Consider the following 22,512-nt stretch of genomic DNA (forward strand, 5'->3'; position numbering starts at 1 on the left):
TTCCCGGCTGGCCGCGTGTTCGGCGGCGGCCGCGCTGCGATAGTTGCGCTGTGGAGGTGCGGGTGAAGCGTCCGCATGTCGGGAGGGCTGGGAGACGTGAGGGGCAGCGTTGGGTGTCCTCAGGCTCGCTCTGTCGAGTGAGCAGATCTGGGAGCAAAGGAAAGGTGGACGTGTAAAGAAGGGTTAGCAACTCTCTTAGGGACGTTTAATATCGCTTTGGGGAAATACAGGTTAGTACTGTGCGAGTTTGTGCGGTTCGTGTGGTACGATGTTTCTTCTTCCTTTTTAGTGTTAGGCTGTTTCTGTGGTGAGAATTCTTATGTAAAAAGAATTATGTTTGGGTGACTGGCGCCTAGTTTTCTTCTAGAAAAGTTTCAAAATAAATGGAACTTTATTTTGTGCTGCTGTTCTCAATGGTTTTGCGTAAAATTTCTATCTTTAGAGGGATAATCTAGCAAAGACTGGTGTAGGGAAATGCAGGACCTGTAACTGAGATGTCTTTTATGGCTCCTCCTACAGATGCTTCTGTAAAAGCATTCATATCTTGGGATCCACACTTAGGTGCTAGCTTTTTTTTTTTTTCCGCCTTTTTTTTTTTTCCTGTGACTTGGTTCTCTTGAAGGGGCAATGATCAAGAAAGACAGCTAGCCTGATTATTTTCCTCTTGAAGTACAGCTCCTCTGTTTTTACTTTCTCAGTGGGCTCTTGATAGTTCAGCAGGCAGACAGGTCCCTGCAGCTCTGTGTGTCCAGACTGATGTTCAAGATCTTGCTTTCATGTGTAACATCATTTGCACATTTCAGTACCAATAACTGTGTAGAACTAGAGATGTAATCCTGTGGTGGTTTCTGGTGTCAGGTTCTCTTGCTCAGGCACAGGTACTCTTTGAGTTTCCAGGTGCTCATGGTGGCTCACGTCGGGCTGTTGCTGTGTTCACCTCCTGGTGATAGATCTTGTTCAAAATTATGCTTAAGGAGACAGATAATTAAAATTTTTATCAGCATATGGGCTGAGAGTAGTTTCGTGTGTGGGAGTCTCTTTATTTGCTCTCTATCTGATCCCACCACTTTCCCTTTCACTTGGAATGATCTCCCAGGTGGTGCATGCTGTTTGCCATCAGGGACCCATGTTGGGTGTGAAAGAAAACGTTTTCCTATCCTGCGACATCAACCTCTTAACCCCGGGCTCCTGACACTGCTGTACTTTCACCAAGTTCTAGGTGGCTGTGTGTTGTCACTGGTGTGTATCTCGGGCTCCTGCTGTTCTGCTGCCTCCAGCCAAGCTCATCCTGTGTCTTGTTTACTTCCGAGTTTATCGGTGTGGCTCAGCCCTTTCCCCCTGCGTGGCCGTGTCTGTGCCGGGGTAGGAGCTGCGAGTTGTTCTCCACATGGTGAGTGAGGCTCTGCTTCCTTCCTGTGAAATCATCCACGGACAGTCTCAGCAGCACAGTGGCTTCTGGCAGCCCAGGCAGCTTCCTGCTCCACTCCACACACGAGGCAGGGCATCTTGGAGACTTCTGTTAGATCGTGGCTGTTGTGTGAACCAGCCTGGAAGCAGGGACTGTGAAATCCCCTGCTACATGTTAATCTGAAAACTACAAAACCACTGTGTGTGAAATCCTGCTCGGAGGAGAGAGCAGAGGTGTGGTTTACAACCCCTCACCGAGCCAGAGCTGCTGTGAACACACGAGAGCTGCAGCCTCTCCAGGTCTGTCAGCACATCCTTGACACCAGGGAAGGGCTCCGTTCATCCCTGCTGGATGCGGATCCTGCCGCCGCTGCCCTCTCAGGACGCTGCTGATGCTCAGGAGCTGCTTTGCTCTCCCAGCTCCTGTTCCCAAACTGGACTCTGCAGCCAGGCCAGTCTAAGGATGCCCCTGGTGTTGGCCTCCTGCCAGAAGAACAGCTCAATTTGCCACAGGGTTTGCTATTTTAGTCTTAATTCTTTTTCTGGAATCGGTATCAAGCAAGTTAGGAGGCCATATCTGACTGATTTCAAAATGTTGTTGCTGAAGGTGGAAAGTTTGTTCAAACATGCTGTTATGTCAGGAGTAAGATGGGGTTTTATACATGAAGGGATTGTCATGAAACCACTCTTTCCATAAATAGGAAATTAATGATCCCATTTTGCTTTTTCCCAAATACTGTTTGAATTCTTGACTTGCTGTGGAATTTGCTGTGGCATTGTGTCCCTATCCTTTCTTTTAGCTTCAAGAAAGTGTGAAAAGTAACAAATCTGAAAATCTGAGAGGGAATTCTTTTTTAAAGAAAAAGCTTGATACTGCTACTTTTTGGTGTACCTTTTTTTCGAATGACAGAAAAATGTCAACGTCACATAATAAAAGTATTGTCATTCAGTTAAAAGGCTTGATTAGAAGCTGCATAAACTTCTGGAACTTGTACTTCTAGGTCTTAATGTATTTATTAATTCTAAACTTTGCACACCACAGATTTCTATTTTTTTTTCTTTGAAAGGATATTTGGTTTTGCCTGGTGCTAAAGGTCCTATTTTATTGTTGAAGCAGCTGTTGTCTGAAAAAGAGTGTGAAGTTGATTATAGCTTTACATGTGAAATGCCAACTTTTTTTTTCCCTAGCACAAAAAACAACTTCATTAAATTAGTGGAACTAAAGTTATTTTCTCATCATTTAGTTTTAAGTTACCCTTTAAAAATTGTGAATAGACTATTGAAACTTGTAAGTGTAAGAAACTTTTTGTTTTCAGTGCAGGTACTTGTTTTTACCTTTCGTATATTTTCTTGAAGATTTTGGATGTTGATTCACTTTGGGAGTCTTCAGTCTTAAAATGTGGTGCAGGGAAGGACGTGCTCATGCCTTAACTGGGGTAGTAGAAATGGCAATATCTTCATCTGGTGGAATTTAATCCACCAGTGTCCTCTTAGTTTGTGTTTCCGTGGCAGCAAGAGCTCCCCTGTACCTCCTGATAAAGGTCTGCCCTTCTCTTAAAAAAGCTTTTTCTGTTCTCTTGGGGGTGGATGTGGACCTGGCCTTACTCTGCTGCTGGTGTCACAGAGTCAGCCAGTTTGTCTGGCTTCATTTTAGACCGTAAATTAATGCTGAAACTCCGTGTAAGCTGCCACACAAAGAGGAGGGAATGAAAACTCCATACACAGCCTCAGCCTTCTTCGTTTTTGCTAAAATTGAAATTGCATTTGTCAAAGTTACAGCCTACAAAATGTAGCATGACTTTTCAAATGTGGTGTTGTCATGACCAATATATTTTCCTAAGGAAAGCAAAATTCTGTATCATTATTTTGCCTCAGATAACTGTTGTCTTCAGGTGGCTTAAAGATGTGGTGGTTTGATGGAAGGATAATTGCTGGTGTCAGATGTGGCACCAAACTTCCTTCTTTCCTCGGTGAGCTGAAGTGTGCTATTTGCTGTTGAAAAGTGAAACACCTTTTTCAGCAGTGATTCTCTTGCTGACTCTGGTTACACGGGATTTTGGGCACTTACTTTTACTTCATCTTGAAGGATTTTCACTTTTGCAGAATTGGCTGTGTGCTCGTACGTACTTAGCGGTGCGTTGGAATGTACAGAAGCATTGCAGAGGAACACCCAAACCTTCCTGACTTCCAGGAAAGTTCTTTTTCCACAATTTGTAGCCATCCCTTCACTGCTATCACCAGCAGTCTGCCTCCCTTTAACCGAAGGGTGGAAAAGGCATATAAATGCTTTAACTCAGTAAGAGAAAATGCCTCAGATGATCATCTGATGTTCTTGTACCTCTTCGAACTGTATAGCAGGGAGAGATTTCTCCATTTCAGAATCCAGCCCTTCTAAACACTTCTGGCCTTCCAGAAGTTGCAGAGATCAGCTGACAAACACAGTAAACTTCTGCTAAATTCGCTTTGCAAATACAGATTAGGAACTGTACGTGTCTGATGAAAGTCCTGTTCATGTTGGCTAAGCCTGTCCTGACAACAGCTTCACAGAGCTTGTAAGGCCTGTCAAAATGTTGGTGTTTTGCTTCCCTTGCTTCATGTTGAAGTAAAATACTTGGTCCTGTTTTCAGTGATGAAGTTTCTAATACTCAGCCTACCAGAAATTATTGCTAAATTTCTAAATGAAGAAAAGTCAGCCTCCAGTATCTTATTTTTGGTAAGTTATGAACTAGAGAAAAAAAAAAAAAGCTGGTGGAAAATATTACGTAGTTTTAGCTGTAGTGGCTGTGGGTAGGGATCTGTTCCATGCATTGTCCAATTAATTTGTTTTAGTATCTTGCATCCTTTCTAAAGTATTCACAAAGCAGCCCACTAGAATGTAAAATAACTCTTATCCTGCTGACTAGGGAGCACAACCCTTTGAACTCAGTGCAAAGGGATTTTTGGTTGTTGGTTGTGTTTTTTTTTTTCCCCCACATATATTATAATACACAAATTTGAATTTAAAAATGTCGTTACACATTTTATGCTGCAGAAAGTGGGAAAAGACAGACCTGGATAACATCAGCCCCAGGTAGACTGACTTTTTGTAGTGTTTCTCATGTTTTACACCAGAGCAGTAATTTGAGAGTCTCTTTGGTAGCCATTTCTAGGAAGTTGTGCTTTGAAGAGACTTTCTAGTACTGTCCAGGAAGTGGAGTTTTTTGAAATCCTCGAGACTGAGGTGATGCCTGTATTTTTATATACTCAGGACTGTTTTAATCTGTGGTGTCTTTTAGTCTGTTTAGTGATCACCACAGATCAGTGCAATTCATTTTAACCTCTCTATTTTTAATTGGTTTGCTTTTATTGTTCTCTTTTCAGAACAATATTCGGTGCTTTCAAATAAAAATTTTTTGTGTGAGCATTATTTAATCTGTTTCTGTACTCTGTCTTTGCATTTCATATGAAGCAAAATTGCTTCTCCTAAATACCCTGCTTTATAGCTGTGCTGCAGCGTGAAGCCACGTGGTACCTGGTGCTGAGGCTTTCTAGGAAGGAAAGTTTTGTTTGGGTTTTTTTTTTTTACTGTATGACTTCACAAAACTGGACACAGCCAAGGTGGAAACAAACCGTCAATTTAGATGGGTAAATACTGTGGATCCTGGCATAATCAAGTCAGTCCAAAGCTTGCTTTGAGGGTTTTTTTTTTAAATTGGGTGCTTATTGAGCTGTCCACAGTGCTACCAAATTTTGGTACTATTTGGGTTGTGAAAGGGATTAATTTATTTTTTTAATCACAGGTGTGGTGAGAGTAATTTGTTCTCTCCTACTCCTGCTGTATTTTTTGTAGTGCTGCTCAGTTGTGTTGTGTCTTGTATGAGAGTTTGTTGCTACCTGCAGTGAAGTTGTTGGCAACCAGGTCCCAACATTAATAACTCTGCAGTCATGCAGTCTTTGGGAGAAGCATTAAAATGTTTAACTTTTCAGAGACGCAGAATGACTTCAGTTATGGGCTCTACTTCTGCAGTTTTGGGCTCTACAGTTTTTCCCAAAAGCTCTCCGAGCACAACCCGATTGAATTCCCTTGTACAAGCTGCTTTATAATCAGAAGGTGGAAAATATTCTTAATAAAATGTGTTTAAATCTGAGGACTGTGTGTTTAAACCGTACATGAATTTCATGTCTCCTTGTGTCACTTCCAGCCTGTGTTGGGTGTGACAAGAGGAGATGCAGAGCAAAACTGAAGTTTCTTTTTTTTTTGAGAAATAAACTAATCTCAGCATGTTATCTTGGGAAGTTTGAAAATACACTTCTGAAACTTACGTGTGTCAAGGGATATTTATGGTTTTGTATATAGTCTAGAAAAAAAGTGACTCTTCAGTGGCCACTGAGGAGCTGCCTTGGCAGTGTTGGACCCCGTGGGTGGCTCTGAGCTGCTCATGTCAGAGGTCGGAGTATTGCAACTTTTTGTCTCAGCAATGCTTTTTTTAAGTTCCTAGTTGAGTCACGAAATGTACTCAAGAGCTTACATTAATGTGAGAAAATAATGAAATTTAAATTTTAATTTAGTAGTAGGAAGTGTGTGTGGATGTGTTAATTTAGATTTATTTAAAATAAGCCAATTTTAGAAGAATTCCCAAGAGTGGAGGTTTCACTGGCTTAGCTAGATCAATCGAAAAATTGTTTGAAGTTAAACCTGTCATGTAGATGAATAAAGCTTTAAAACATAATTATTACTGGGGCTTCATTATATACATTCTGAAACTTGTTTAGCAAGTGTTTGCTATTAAAAGACAGGCGTCTGTTCATACTGAGGGTGAATTCCTGTCTAAATGTTGCTGTGTTCTGGACTTTGATAATGAACTTATTTCATTGTCCTTTCATGCAGCTTGTGGTTTGCACTGAATGCTCCCTTTCTACTGGTTTTTGTGGGCCTTTTTTTTTATCAATTTCTCTCTTGGTTGTACACTCTTGCCCCATCATATTCCTCCATCATCTCTGAAATCCTCATGGGGGACAAGGCTTTGGGAAAACAGGAGGTTTCTCTTGTTTGTGGTTTCTAACTACCAGTGAAACCTAAGGTTTCTCGAATAATACTTGTCAGCTTCAGCTCTGCTGACTTACATGTTTCTGTTGTGAAGTCTGCTGAGAGCCATAGGTTTAAAATGAAAACCAGAAAAACCACCAACCCTCCAAACCACAAGCAAAACCAAAATAAAATAGAGAAGAAATCCAGGTTCATGCAGAAATGACAATGCAGAAGAATTAATTTCTCTGTGAGCCAGTGTGTTTCATTTTGGGAAGAGCTTCAGCATTTAATGAAGGAATGCTTAGGAATAACTCATAGGGATTCAGAATATTTGCATAAGGGTGTGTTGTTTAAAAAGTCAGAGCTTCTTTCAGAAGGAGGAAACTTCCCACCAGGGAAAGGAAATGAAGCTTTGTTGTCTGGGTCTCATTCTGTGATAAGAATACAGTGGTGGTGGGTTTTTTCCTAATTGTTTGACTTGCAAATTCCCTTTAATATCAAATTTCAGGGAGGCCTCTCTGTAGCAAACTTTTATGTGACTTTTATTACCTTTCATAGCTGAGTTTTAGTTTGTATCAGGTAATATGGGAACATCAGTTGCTTACAAGAAGCAGGTGGAGGAAAAAACCCTGAGATGTAATGGAAAAAAAAAATTCTGATAGGGAACTTCTGCTGCCAGCCTACACTCTGTAATATCTCAGTTATTCGACCATTAGGAACCTGCATTTTGCCCTCTTTGCAGTGATGCTGAAAACCACAGCCCTATCTCTGGAAACCACAGGAGATACTACTGCATGGTGAAGATGCTGCTACAGCTGCTTTCACTATCTGAAATGATAAAATAAAGCATAACCTCAGCTCTTAACTGGGAATTTTTCTATTCTGAAACTGAACCATGGGAGTGTTCGTGTGTTTGTAGATTAATCTAGTGTGGGTATGGGAAAAGATTTTTTTTTTTTTCAAGGAAGACATGAGTACTTCTGAGTTACAGCTCTGCAGTTGAGTTCTGTATATTAAAAAGTTTTTAGGAACGAAGACAACTTAATTTTTAATTTTTAGATTTTGTACAAAACCACTGCTAGCCAAAGTCTGTATGGGTATGAAATGTGCTTGCAAAGGTACAACTCAAGGCAGAGCCATCCCAGCTTCTTTCTTTAGTTAGCTGAGGACAAATCACTTCTGTGTTTCATTAAGTTGTGCACAATGTGAATCCCACAGGGAACGGGGATCTGGGGCCTCTGTGGCACCAGTTCCCAGCTGGTGAGGAAAACCATGGCAGACCATGCCAGTGGCCATGGAATAGAGCCCGAGCCATTAGAACTCGTTAATTCAGCGGAGCTGGTGTGCATGTGGGCACTGATGGCTCTGAAAACGCAGGAGAGTAGTGGGGTGTGTTGGCAGGGGAAGGGAAAAGTGTTGGGGGAGCAACATTGCTGAGAACTCTGGTTCAGGGGGTTTAATCTGTCCAGTATCCGCTCGTGGGCTGTAATGCAGAGACCAGTTCTTACTATTTCTGAGGAAGAAAAAAAAAATATCTCTGAAAGCCTGAGATGTGGAGGTAATGGGGTGTCAGGGTGAGCTGTACAGTTCTCCTGGTGTTGTGTGATGGCAGCTGGTGTGTGCAGAAGGTGTTGAAGTACCTAATGATGGGGCTGGGGCCGTGTACCCCTTGCTGAGCTCAGCCCTGCACCTGGCAGCAGCTGGATTTACTGTGCCTCCTGGGGACTGAATGGAATTGTTTATCTGTCTCATGTTCACACCAAGTAGTGATGGAAACTTCAGGCTGTGTGTTAAATTTTTTGGGAGGGTCAGTCCTGATGTACGAAGAAGTCATGCATTACCAGCCTTGTAGTGACTCAAAATGGAAACAAGTAAACACAGTGAAGGGTGGGTTAGGCTGTTTCCTACACCTCTGCGCAATTCCAAGCGTCAGGTACTACAGAAGGAGGGGGAGCCACATTTCTTTCCTAACCTAAATGCAAACAAGGGGTAAGGGAAGCGTAATGTGGGATGGTGAATATGGAATTTCTGGTTTTACCTTCTTAAGAGGAGAAGCAGCCTGAAGGGAGCAATAGGTACTAGTAGGTGGGTTGAGGGTTTTTTGTTCCCTCTTAAAAGATGCGTTTATTCACTTTGGGTCTTTTGAAATGGCAAAGAACAGAGATTGTATTGAATGGAAGCATTGCTCTTCATGAATGCAGAAAATGCCATTATATTCTGTATTTCTAATTGTTAGGAAAGACATCTGGAATTAGTTCAACATCATTTTCTAAGGCATGGAAAAGGGAATGAATCGTGATGGTCAAATGTGATAAATAGCACTAAGAATGTTCTCCATTTCCCCCTTCATTGAGTAGAGGTTTGTCTGAAGATGGAGTTATTTTGTACTTTGAATTCACATTTAACTTCAAACTGGGCTGCTGACTTGTGGGGAAGCCGTCAGCATCCCTCCATTGTTTGGATGAGGCTTGCTATTTGGGTGACTTAATTCAATCTGCAGCTTGTAATTAAAAGCATTTCTCTGTGGCCCTTCAGAAGGGTTGTGGTAGGACTTGGTAAAATTCCATGTGCAGGGATCGGTTAAGGCACCTGGTTTGTGAGCATTGAGGATGGAAGTTCTGCATTTTGGGTGCTCTGATGGTGCTCTGCCACTGCTCACCCCACTTGTAGGTGGTGAGAAGCAGCTTGTTGGTATTCAAAAATTTGGAGGCTGACTTTGAAGGTTAAGGTTGCAAGGAGAATGTGGGAGGAAAGCAAAGTACTAACACTTGTTGTCCTTTGCTAGTTGACATTATCCAGATGCAGCCTGTGGGCTGGAAAGAACCATTCTTAGTTTCTTGTCTGCTACTTTCTGCTGGAGCTTTGATCTCTTTCTCTTCAGTTCTTTTGTTCTTACATATTCTTTAAAATACGGTCCTGACTTAAAAGCAAGCTGGGTTGATGTCTCGCCTCTCTCTTTGGTCTGTGACTTCTGTGACTGCAGCTCACACCGTTGGTGTCTGGGAGTGATTCAGGTCTCAGGGGATCACATCACTCCTGGCACCCTGAAGAGATCATGTCTGTATCTTACAGAGGTCAGAAAGGCATCAGGATAACCGAGGGAGCTGCAGATCTGTAACTGACTCTTTGTTCCAGACAAAATCATCATAGAATGGGTTGGGTTGTGCAGGACCTTTAAATATCACCCTGTCCAACCTGCCTGCCATGGGCAGGGACATCTTTCAGCAGGTAGAAGGATTGACTTGAGAGTTAATCTTGCTTGAATTCTTTCACAGGAAGTGACAATTATTCAATAAAACGGTGTTTGGAGTAGTCTACTGAACATAATGAGATTACAGTTATGAAGACATTGCTGTTTATCTGACACTTTCACTCTCTGTTAAGGTATTTAGTTTCATACTATAGCAGTAAGGAATTGGAAGCAATTTGGCAGAGTAGCATCAAACATCTCAGCAGTCATGCAAGGGACTTTAAATATGACCAAATATGAGGACAACTTGTTCATTTTTGCTCATCAGTATTAAACCAACCCTTTTTTTTTTTTAATCCACCTTGGCATGTGCAATGTGCTGTGGTTAGAAAGTGGTAGCTGCTCACTGGGAGACCAGAAGAACCTTTAGAAAGAGGCTTTGTCAAAAATGATAACTGAAAATCTGATTACATCATCTCCTCTGCTGTCCTTGTGGTTTGTTGAATTCTTGGAGATTAAGAGATAAGTCAGTAACATTTTTTTGTTGTGCATTATCTAATCAAGAATTGTATAGCTTGGCTGAAGAGCTTCTGGTTTCCTTGCTCTAAAACAGCTTTCATGAGCAGCAGACAGACTTACAGGTTCCATCTAGATTCCTCTGCCCCCAAAATATCAAGGGACTAGGAGCTGCAGCTTTGGGTTTCCCTTATCTCACAGAAAACACTGCCAGCCTCTCTCCTATCGTTCCCTAACGGTTCTTAACAGAAAGCCAGAAGTTACAGAGAACTTGAAGACAGCCCCAAGTTTTTCTGTAGTTGGGTTCTAAAAAGAAAAGGCTGAAATCCCTGGGTTGTTTTTCTTGCTCTGACTGTGTATGTGTGACTAAAATACATAAAAACTCTGCACAGATCCTGTCAAGGATCTGTACTGGGTGTTTTCCACATTCTTTCTGAACTCCCTCTATTACTGGCAGTTAAATAACTATTTGTGGAAATCCTGCTTCCCCTGGTGTGGGGTCTCCCCTCTCCAAGTCTCCTTTCCTCCCACTCCAAAGAGCACTTCCAGAAGGGGACATGACCCTTTTGCAAGCCCTGTGACAGGGCACGGGGGGAAGGAGCAGGTGGCACACCGGAAGAGGTGAAGGGAGTCGGATGTTTTGAGTCTTAGGAGGAGGAGAGGAAAGGGTGCTCTTCCAGCTTCTCCAGCTGGCTCAGGGGAACCTTTGGAGCAGATGGAGCCAGACTTGTGGTAGGTGCACCAGAACAGGGCAGAAGCTGGAGCACAGGAAACTCCAGTTGCGTAGAAGGCAAGTTTATTTTACCATGGGGGTGGAACAGATTGAAAGAAGTGTTGTGGAAACTTTTGTCCTTTAAGATATTCAGAACTTGACAAGTCAGCCTGGTTTCTTCCCACCTCTGTTGTTCTGTGTTCATGATCCTCTGCTCCTCTGCAGCAGCTGCTGGAGGCGATTCCTTTTGCCGATCTTGGTTCTTTTTAACCTGGTCATGATGAACACATCTATCATTTATTTATTTCCTGCAGTTTTGGAGGCAGAAGAGCTGCTCAGTAGTTGAGGACAAGTTATTAAATCCCTTTTCTGCCCAAGGAGCAAAGGTTGCATCCTCGCTGGATCTGTGTGATGGCATCAGTGGCTGACCTGGAGGCAGCAGTGAATGTGCACAGTGGTTGTACCTAAAACACCTTTTGTGATGATCTGGAAGAGCAGCCCCATTATCTGATACTGGAAACCTTAACCCAAAGTGATCCTTTCAAATAAAGCTTCCTTCACTTTAGTTTCATTTAGAGATTATATATTTTTAGAAAAATGGTTTTGGAGAGTCTTCCCCTTGGCAGACGTAGATTGCATGAGCCCGATGCTAAAACCTACTGAGAGTTGTGAAAACATCACCTGATTATTAGATATGAGTTAGGACTTGCCACACAAGGAAACTTATTGATATAATTGCACTGGTGTAATTATGCTCAGATGATTTCCTGTGTCGACAAGCCCTTCTATGCAACCCGTTTGGCCCCTTCTTATTTAGTAACTCATTAGGCCTCTGACTGCACTTTAAAATTGCATAATTCTTTGCTAAAAAATCTCCAATGTGCAAGTTTAATGCTGACTGGCAGCACTTCCAGCATGCTGAGCAGGCCAGCAGTTAAGCTTTAAAAAATGGTGAAGGACAAAAGAAATGAATGCTCCAAGTCTGGGAAATGGTTGTGGAGCGCACGGTCCTGAAAAACCATCATTACAAAATTGTGTGGGTTTTGGAATAGAAGCCTGTCAAAGTGTGTGCCTCATTAGCACCTTTTACAGACTAGGAGTGTCTTGGCCTGCTCACTCCCTGAATCACTTTTATCTCTGATTTTGATCCTCAGTAATGTGCAGGAATAAGAGCAGCCAGCCTTGTGCTTGCCGTAGTTTTCAATTAGCAAAACTTATTTCTACTAACACAGCATTTCTGTGATTATCCAGCTTTCCTCTGCTGCCACCTTTCCCCCCCCCAATCTTTTGACAGAGTAATTTTGCTTGATTGCTAATTTCATTTCATAAAGCTGCCACAAGACTGATATCTGTCTTTTCCAGATTTTTTTTTTGTAGAAATTGCTGCTTTTAAGATTGATAGCTATGAACATTTAGTTTATGTAGATGGGATGAATTATAATAGGAAGTCTGGTTTCTTTCCTGATAAAAGCCTAAAGACAGTATACATTATTCCACACCCAGCTCACCTTAATTCACACCTTGAAAATGGGGCTCTTGATGGTCTCAATCATCATATCAAGGCTGAAATGTTCTCATTATTCATTTTATCATCTGGCAAATGAGTGAGGAGCTTCCAATACTTATCACATGGATGCTCCAGTTTATTAGTCTTTCATCTTTTTTCTAATCCCTTCTTTCCTTGACAGCACTTTAAAAGTAAAATCCAGGAATGCATGTAGATTTTCCAATGCTTTGAAGGACTGCCTCCAGAAGCAGCATCTGTGCTCATGAAGGTGTCTCTGCATGAATTTTGGCACGTTTCCTTGGGCAGGGCATCACTTCCAGCTCAGATGTCCAGTGCTATGCTCTGTAACACACCTCACCAGGCTGCAAAAGCTTCCTAGTAGGAACCTTGGCACTAAGGAAAATATTCCTGTATTCCAGCTTCTGTTGCATTTAAAAGCGGGTGAATGATAGGAGTTTTGCAGGAGTGTTTGAACAGGGCAGCTGAATCACTTTGAATGCAGCAATTGTACCTCCTGATCAAGGCTGAAGGCTTCTGTCATGTTATGATAGGTCAGGCCTTATTTCTGTGTTCTGTCAGCACCAAATCCAGTATTTTGTGATTCTGTCCTTCATAGCTGCTAGCTGTAAGAAGTTCTACACAAGATAGTTTTGATTTTGCTTTCTTAATTTGAGGCAGGAATCCAAAAAGTGAATTTAACTCAGTGGTTGCAATATTTAGTTTTTCCCCCCTGGAGTTCGGTTCCCACCCCTCGGTGCTGTAGTTGACACATACGTGTCTGTTTTAGGCGGCAGAAATGTAGGTTGAGCACTTATCAGGTCACTGCTGCTGTTTAATAAACAGTACTTATCTCCTTGAAGCAACACCCTGCCCTAAATAAGTTTTGCTTTGGGAGTTGAGCCAGAAATAGCTTCCCCCCACCTTTTTTTTTTTTTCTTTTTTTTCTTTCTCTTTAATTGGATCATAAAACCCAAATAATTGAAAAAAACTATGTAGGATGAAATAGAGGGTGACAGTGGTCCTGCTTTCTGGGCAGCTTGGTGCTTTTTTTATCTCTCTGAGTAATGCAGGTCATAAAACTGCGTTCACATCTTTCCCCAGGAGTCTGTGCTTCTCTCAGCATTTCATCTTATTCTCAAAAATGGGGCTGAACCCTCACTTTTATTCACTGTTTGTCACTAAAACTCCAGTGGAGGAATGCAGTGGTGATGTTGAGCAACATGTGTTCGTGTTGATCCCTGAACACTTACAGATATGGCTTTGTTACACCCCTGTGAAGCACTAAACAATCCCATTTTAAAACAGAGGGTAGATGTGTTGCTTAATTGCACAATTACTTAATTTGGCAGCATAGCTTGTGGGGTTGTGTGTCCCCTTCCATCATGCTTCTCTTTGTACTTCCAATTTTTTAAGTTTAATATTTTTGTCATTTTGAAAATTGGTCATGATGTACCAAGTCTGGCACAGAAGAACAAGGGCAGTGGAATTAGCATGTGGCAGTAGATGCAGAAATGTTAGAAGGCATAAAAATCATCAGGAAGGAGAAGGGAAATCAATATATTGATAACAGTTGGCCAGGTAATAGTGGTAAGGCATTGGAATGCAGAGTGTGGATAACAAGAAATGGAACTGTTAAAATACAGGAGCCTGGACAGAAAATTAAAATATTTTATAATGGGTGGTGTTATGGGAATCATGGAAATACACAAAAATCACAGAATAAAGTTAATGACTAGGACATAAATTTCAAATGGGAATGTTCCGTAACGGAAAGATGGAAATAAAAATATGTGCAGTGATGATCTGTAAAGGATTCAGCAGCAGAGTGACTGAAAACGTATGTGGTAGACAGATTATTTTAAGATTTTGGGAGGGGTGGGGAGGTGGAAGTGATGGCAAACAGGATTCTGGAGGAGTAGAGGTGGCTGCTTTGTGCACATCATCTTGATCAAATTTGGAGGAGGATCACAGAAACCTTTGGTGTATTGCAAGTACAAATATTTGTGGGAGTGTTTTTTCTGTTACTTCCCAGCTGTAGTGAAAATGCTATCAATAGCTTTGTTAGGGGTCCTATCCACAGCAGAGGATTCTTTCCACTGAATGCCACAGACACTGTGAATTTTTCACACCAGACATGGGGATATGGTGACTGAGCCAGTTAATCACCATCAGAAAAATGTGAAGTCAACAGAGGGCCTGGAAGTGTTGGGAAAAGCTGAAAATTGATGTCTCAGAAGTCAGGATGTGTAGAAATTCAGCAAAAATAAGAAGCCAAAGGTTGAGCAGAATCAGTGAGCTGTGTGCTTTGTCTTGCCTGGAGGGATGGAGGTAGGTAAGGTCAGATGCAGAGGCAGATGAGCTGCTAGTGGCAAGACTGGGTTACAGATAAGAGCTAAGGTGATATTTAGCTCCATTCTTCAGGGCAGCTGTTGACACTGCAAAAGTAACGTGTATGAATGATACTCAAATGAAAATTGCAATCTTGCCATTGAAGGCAAAACTGAAGTACTGAAACGTGAAGTTTTATGGAAATGCAGATCCTCAGCAAGAAGCGACTTTAATGTGTTGATTGAGTTAGTGTTGGAGAACCAGAGTCTTTAATAGCAATGTTTATAAAAGGGAGGGGGAAAAGGAAATTGGATTTCAGTAGCCGAATTAAAAGGATGGGTGCTGTAGAATATGTTTGGGAGACAAGATCAGAAACCCTGTATCATTTTCCTAGTGTCAAATCTGAGTAAATATCTGGTGAACGGGGAAATTGGTGCTGACTGTTAGTAGGGTGGTAAAAATAGGGAGGTACTCATCAGTGGGAAACTGGCCTTGGGAATTGTTGAGGGGTAAATTGGGGAATTGATGCTACTAATGTTGGGAATGGTCTTATTATTTCATTAGCAAACACTGCATAAATGTTAGGAATAAGTATGTGAAATTTCATGGTGGTGTATGAGGCATTGTCAGGAAAAGGTGAATCTGAGCATCATTCGGAAAGCAGGTTAATAGATTTGGATTAGGAAAGTAGATATATTAAAGACAATGTAGCTGGGTGTGAATAGGGAATTGGGAGATGATCGTAAGTAACTGAAATAGGTGCTCATGCCCTGAGTGGTCACTGGATGGCCTTTACAAGGCAGTGGTACAGCAGGCAAAAGCAGTCTAGGGCTCATTAATCTGCCTTTTTCACTTGAGAGATGGAAGCCCCAGTGTGGTTATCACTTAGTCCTCTGCAGGAAAAATGACTGGAAGGATGAGAATGATGAAGCCTGATTTATGAGCAGGGACTAACAGGAGGAGTATAACCTAGAATTTAGTATTAAATGGGTATTTGGTTTAAATCCAGAAGTACAGTCAGGAGTACTCAATCTGAAGGCCACCGAATATAGCCTGCCAACAAATAAATAAAAATGGAAGGACATTTTCTGAGCATTAGAGCATCACAGTTCTGGAACAGCTTTCCAGTAGAGAAAGCCAGGGTGGAAAAGTGGTGACTGATTTGGCAATGAAGGGATGTGAATTGTTTCTGGTGCTAACAGAGAACTGAATTTGATAATCTTAGGAAACCACTCCTGGATTCTTACATAAGTAATGAGGAACCTCCTGGGTTATTTCACATGTGAAGATTTTTCTGCAAGTTGTTGTTGCTCCAGAGCACAGAACACCTGAGCACTGGGGCTGCAGGAGTTTCAAATACCCAAGTTGGTACCTTACACACATTTCTGTGGATTTTTAATGGACTTTCCTGGACTGGAACAACAGCAAGCAGCCATTGTGCTTCTGCTTCACTTTGAGCAACAGCTGATGTTTGAGCTCAAGAATTGAGCACAGCAGCAGTAGAGTGTTTGCTCTGTTTTCTGTGTGAAGGAAGCAGTAGGATATAGTTTAGTTCTAATACAGGATTTTGCAGTGAGCTGCAGCATGGAGGAAAGTGCTGGAAACTCCATTTTATAGGTGTTTGCTCAAATAGATGTGGTTAGATCTGTTTGAAAATTAAGATTCCTCCCTGCAAGGAAGGTACTTGGTTCTTGGCTTCCTGCTTGGCCTGTGAAATTCCCACCCAGCTGACCTGTGGTATAGGAAAATGCAACTGATTTTAAGATTTTTTTCAGTAATTGGGGCGAGGAAATAAATTATGAACCAGCATGAGAAAGAGAAAAAATGATTCATGGTCTCCTGGAAGCAGGGTTTTGGCTTTTAAAATTTTTTTGGGTTGTTTAAAAAGTCATGGTTTAAATGTGCTGGGCTTCACTGGTCCAATAGCCTGCAAATTTGCTGAAAGGGGAATTTGGGACAGCTGATGGCTAAGTTGTGCTTTCTCTCTTTTGCAGTGCTCACACCTCCTCCCCCGTTGCCACCACCAATACAGGGATATGCCTTTAAACCTCCTCCTCGACCAGATTTTGGCACTTCTGGGAGAACAATCAAACTGCAGGCCAACTTCTTTGAAATGGACATTCCTAAAATAGATATCTACCATTATGAATTGGATATAAAGCCAGAAAAATGTCCAAGAAGAGTTAACAGGTAACATTGCACTTTGCCTTTCCTCAGTTTTTCTGCAGTCTTGTTTTTCTTTGAAAAAGCTGGAGCCAGGTGCCCTCACTGATGGCTGTGAAGATGTGTCTGGCTTTAATCAGGGATTTTACTGATCACTTCCATGAACATGATATGCATATCCTTTTTGGTTTTTTCCTCCAAGTCTTTGGTTGGATTGATTTTGTCAGAATCTTAAGATGCTGCTGATTGGAGCCACTGGTAGCAGGTGGATAAGCTGTATTAGCTCTGTTGAAGCTGGGTCAGTATAAACCAACTTGATAAAAATGATTTATTGTTACCTGGTTAAGTATTGGAGTGTAGTTGGCTGAAGTCCTTCAGCTCCTTTCTGAGCTGGTGTCACCACCTTGTTTTCCCACCTTTCCCTACTCACAAGAGGAGACAAAACCCATTTGTTTGTGGGAGAGGATTATGGAGCTTTACTGAAGCAGGTAAGAAATTATCCTTCATCAGTATATATTCCCTTATATTCTATGTAAGGGAAAATTATGCTCCTGAAACAGATAGCAAGGTGAAAACACAGCTCAGCTCTCCAGGGAAACAAGCAGCTGGGTCTTGCCTGTGGCATCTGTGCCCTGTTAGAGTGTGCAACTTCATTGACTTGAAAAAGGAGCGGCATTGCCAGAAGTGAAACTTGAGAATGAGACTTGGCATCGACTGGAAACCACAAGTGTCATCATCATAACTACACCTTGACTGTAGAGGATTGGAATGGCCTGTTTATATATTCAAGAGCAAAGCCTTTCTTTGTTAAAAAAGGTCACATGGGTGGAATATGCAGTCATGAAAATAAACAGTGTGGAGTCAAAAAAGCCACCCGAAAGCCACAGATTTCCTAGTGTGAATTAATAAACCTGAGGGCATTCTCCATTGTTACACGAAGGAGTTGGTAATGATAGTGTTTTCACAAAGCAGCATCACTGTGCTTTGCTGCCCTGTTTTTTGGGGTTTTTTTGTTTTTTTTTTTCTTTCTGTGGTGATTTATTATAAGTTTAATTTTTCAGCTAGTTGAGAGCTGAGGTTAATTTTAAAAGTAAACAGCATTGTTAAGTGTATGAAGCTGAACTCTCTTCTTGCCCAAGGGCAGCTGCTGATGTCACTGAGATGCTCTTTCTGCATTGGGGCACTGCATTGGAGCAGTCACTTTTTTCCTTAACTGCTACCCCTGCCACCACTCCAGCTCTGCCCAGCTGCTGCTGCCTGATCCAGATTGCCTCTGCAGCTCCTCTGGGAGTCAAGTGCTGCTCAGGTCCTGTGTGTTTTCTGTGTGAGCACCTCCCTTACACTCCAGTCTGGGAACGCTTGCCACAAAACCTAAAGCAGTTTTTCTCACTGCAAAGGCAAATTCTATTCAGTAGCAGGTTCTTCCTCCAGTGCCACCTAATGTCTTTCTCTGCTTGGTCAGGTTAGTCACTCCTCTTGTGGTGACAGTAGCAGATACAGATCACAGACATGAAATGCCTTTTGCAATAAGCAGTGATGCCACAGATGCATTCAGCAGTGGTGTGGTGGATGTTTCTCAGTGCAGTGTGGTAGGAATACAATTTGGATTCACATACTGAAGCGTGTTTTATTTCGAGTGCCTACTGCTCTATTCTGTAGATGTGCCTGTACTCACCTGTGCCTGGGTTTTTGTGAGCTGTGACCTTTGGATCCTATGTCTATAGCTGTATTTCTGTGTGTGCAAATATACATATATATATATATATATATATATATAGGATTATGCAGGATGCACATGTAATCCAGTTCTGAATGATGTTTTTTTGCAGCTGGCTTACAGGTTTCTAGCATTCTGGCTATATAATGCACATGTATATAGTAAGTAGTTTTTATCATGGCTTTATACGACACAACCTCTAGAAAAGAGAGAGCGATATTTTATTTTTTGCTCTACTCCCTCATCTCTGTGTCAGCTTTGTTCTTCAGTTTTACTCCAGCTTGTACTGTGACCCTGCAGACCCCACTGCAGGGTGTATCCACTGTACAGGCAAGTTCCACACTGAGACATGAGCTGGAGCAGGACTGGAAAACACACAGCTGGAACAAGGTGCTCCTGAATTAATACAGTCTGGCTGCAATTCTGTACATGTGGCAGAAAGGCCAGATCTGTTTGGGTAGCTGGAGAGGCAGAGTGGGCAATGTGAGTTTGGTTCTGCACTGGGAGTGACTTCAGTTTAATTTTTGAGGATTTGTACAAGGTGAACTCTGCCTGCATTGCCAGCTCAGTGTTCTTGGTGAGCTTGCATGAGCCTGGTAGAACAGTCTTCCCAAAGGGCTGAAGTTAGTGAAGTGGTAAATAATTCTCCTTTTAACTCTGCATGGAGAAAATAGCTCATTTTTCATAAAAATGTCTCCACCCACAGCTGAGAAAGCACCATTGCTAATTGTGGATGTGGTCTGAAGCTTGAAAACATGAATTAAGTGGAAGTGTTCATTTTTAATATAAAGCAGTTTACAGTCAGAAGAACTTGCTCAGGAGCGCGGGGTTTCCATGCTCAATCTGAAACTCAAGGTTGAAAAGTACCTTCTTCCTCCCAGCCTCCCAGTTACACACTTGTTCAGTCAGACCCTGCAGACCTGAGGCAGATGTTACTGGGTCAGCTTTGATTCATGCTTTGCAGGAGGTCAGAGTTTCTTTCAGTGGCCACATCTTATTTTAAGATAAACCCCGGGACAGAGCAAAGAAATTGCCTATTAAAACAGTCTTAATTCTTTTCTCAAATGAGTTCAGTTACATTTCAGATTTTGCAGCACTGTGATACCTACCTGAGTGCTGGGTTAATTACCTTGCCAAGTCAGGGTGCATGAACCTGCAGCATCTGTGAGCTGGTGGTTGTCAGCAGTGCTGGAGGAGCAGTGGTTTCTTTTCTGTGACACTTTAACCTCTTAATGCCCTTTTGCCCCTGACTGTGTGTTAAGATTGCGGCCTGCTGATGGATTTTGGGTATTACAGGTAGACTGAAGGATGTCTCTCTGGGACATTGGGACCAAAAGGCCTTTGGCATCAAAGAATATTATTCCAGCTGACCTCTCACTGACTGCTAAACTCCTTTGGGTGACCAGGGTGTATAAACACCGTGTTTTGACAAGAGCTGTGTGAGTGGTTTCCCCATTCATACAAAAATGGAACCTAATTCCAGCTACTCTTAAATGAATGTGTACTTTTAATATTCACAGCACCACTGAATGCACATACCCACTCCTGTTGGATGGATCCCAACTTTGTTGTGTGTATGGAAAAAAAAAAAGCATTTAAAAACCATTTTTCTCAGGGAGCTGCAAAATGTTTTACTATCATTGTTGGCATAAACTGCTGTCCTGACACTGTGGGGCTGTAAGCTGGGATAATGATTTTTTTGAAAGCTGCTCAGACTGCTGAGCTTTTGGTCCAGGGATCTCTGCAGAAAGGGCTGTAGGACAGGGGAGCTGAAGCCCCAGGATCTACCACACACCTCTTGTTTTGAGCTTGAGAAAGCGTGAGCTTTCACTTCACCACTTCCAGTAGGTCACAGAAAAGCGGAAGCAAAGTTTATACCCGCAAAACCCCCTAAAAATAGCAGTTTCAAGAAAACAGTTTAGTTTGTGGAAAGGTTGCTTTCAGTTCAGATCAGTCAAACAAATCTTGCTTTTAATAGGCAGGAGTGGACAACCCTTTCATTTACCTAATGCCTCTGTTGGTAAATATTAGTGTTAGTACTTGTCTGCTACTTAACATTCAAAGTAAAAAGTTGGATTAACTTAATCTTTTTGCATTTTCAGGGAAATAGTGGAGCATATGGTTCAGCACTTTAAAACCCAGATTTTTGGGGATCGCAAACCAGTGTTTGATGGAAGAAAAAACCTTTATACAGCTATGCCACTTCCCATTGGGAGAGATAAAGTAAGTTTTAAATAGAAAAAATTCGAGAGATTTTAACGTGGTATTTGCAGAATATTTCTAATAACTAACAGAAACTGATTTTCTGATTTTCTCTTTCTGGAATAGATGTCTTTATTGTTGCCACTCTGCTCAGGGTGTGCTTTGCCAGGACACAAGTGTGAACTTGCTGCTATCCCTTCGTTCCTCCCTCACCAATTCTCCCTACTGGTGTGCTTTCTGCTACTTTAGGGAGCTGGATCAGCTGCCCCAGACAGCAGACAGTCTCCAGAGTGGGAAAAAAGGGAGAGCACAGTTGAGTGTGGGAGAGAGGAGGGCAAATAACTGCTCCGGGCAGCAAGAAGCTGTTGTGTCACCTCGCTAATCTCATCAAGGCCCACTCTAGGCTTATTCTCACTATCAGTAGCTGAAAGAAGCTCCTCCATCTCTGTTGCCTGTGTTGGAGCCACTCCTCCCTAATCCTTGATCACTGAGAGCCAAATTAATTTACAGTGCACAGGTAATCACTTGCAATCTTTGCCCCGGGGCAGCTGGAGGGGACTCGGTTGTGTTTGCCAGCTCCCGGTGGGGCGGTGACCTCTTGGGGCTCTGCTTGTGGCTGCTCCTGTGCCCATTGACTGCTGGAGTGGAAGGGACTCTGTTGGAACATGCTGGCACGCAAGCCCTAGAAAATGATTTAGCCTGTGCATCTGTGATCTAATACCAGATTGAATTTTCTGTGCCTTTGTTTTGTTTAGGTGAGTCCCTGAGGGAGGGCACAATCCTTGTGGGTACTGCAGTAGTCCCCTTCTGCTGGGAGTGCGCAGTTACAGGGGAGGACTGTTCTGTCTCATAGGAGTTGATTACAACTTAAGTAGACAAAAATAAAACATAAAGGGGTAGAGAAATACAGAGCATTGTGGAAACTGGGGATCATTCAGGCCCTCTGAAATTCAGCAGCTATAGAATAGTTCACGCTGTTGTTTGCTGTCTCATATTGGATGCCTGTGCAGTGGTTGACATAGTTAATAGTTCTACCTGAATCGAGCTCTTAATCTCTTATGTGTGATTTTTATTTCCTCTCAATTTAAGTGAATGCCGTGCAGAAAAGGCCAGTTTCTACTCCAGTGTTAATTACTTTTCATTAACTGATAAGGTAATGTCTGGGAAAACTATAAAGGAATCATTAAAAGTCTTAGTGTTTTTTTTCCCCTTGCTTTCACATACAATATTCCAGTTCCTACAGATACAGCACACAAGACTACAAAGCATTTGCCAAAGGTGGAAGGACACTTGGTGAGAGTCTCTTAGGGTGTTAAACAACTCTGGATATGTGCAGAGTTGCCTTATAATGCTTTAGAAGTGGATGACTGCCAATGTATGTTATGACAAGTATGAAGTTCTGTATTTAATAAGTAAAGGTAAATAAGAAATGGTTTATTTGTACATGATAAACAGGGATCAAATTAATCCTCAAACCTAATGAGACTTTATGAGATGCAAGTTGACCCTCCTTGCTCTGATAACCGTTTTGAGTGGAACAGAGTTAACAAAATCTTCTGAGTCAGCTTTTTCCCAGGTGTAGGTTACAATGTTCATTTATAGGGACACAAAGGAATTGGGGCATCAAGAGCATTTCCTGCTGCCACACTGTCCCTAGGCTTCAGTTTTACCATGTATAATTTAGTGTATGTGAGCTTTAAACTCCAGAACATCAGGAATGGAGTCCTGTTCCGTCAGCAGGCACAGAAGGAACACCTCATCC

General features: G+C 42.1%; 1 protein-coding gene across 1 annotated transcript in view; it reads left to right on the forward strand.

Annotated features, from left to right (window-relative positions):
- Positions 1–22,512, forward strand: part of AGO2 (argonaute RISC catalytic component 2) — a 57,094-nt gene that overhangs the window by 554 nt on the left and 34,028 nt on the right. The window contains exons 2-3 of the mRNA XM_066175493.1: positions 16,663–16,858; positions 20,651–20,771. Coding sequence (XP_066031590.1) covers positions 16,663–16,858; positions 20,651–20,771 — 317 coding nt within the window. The remainder of the gene's footprint in view (positions 1–16,662; positions 16,859–20,650; positions 20,772–22,512) is intronic.

This window comes from Chamaea fasciata, unplaced genomic scaffold (genome assembly GCF_029207755.1).
Source record: "Chamaea fasciata isolate MVZ Bird 193981 ecotype frontalis unplaced genomic scaffold, bChaFas1.0.hap1 SCAF_1, whole genome shotgun sequence".
Classification (NCBI taxonomy): domain Eukaryota; kingdom Metazoa; phylum Chordata; class Aves; order Passeriformes; family Sylviidae; genus Chamaea; species Chamaea fasciata.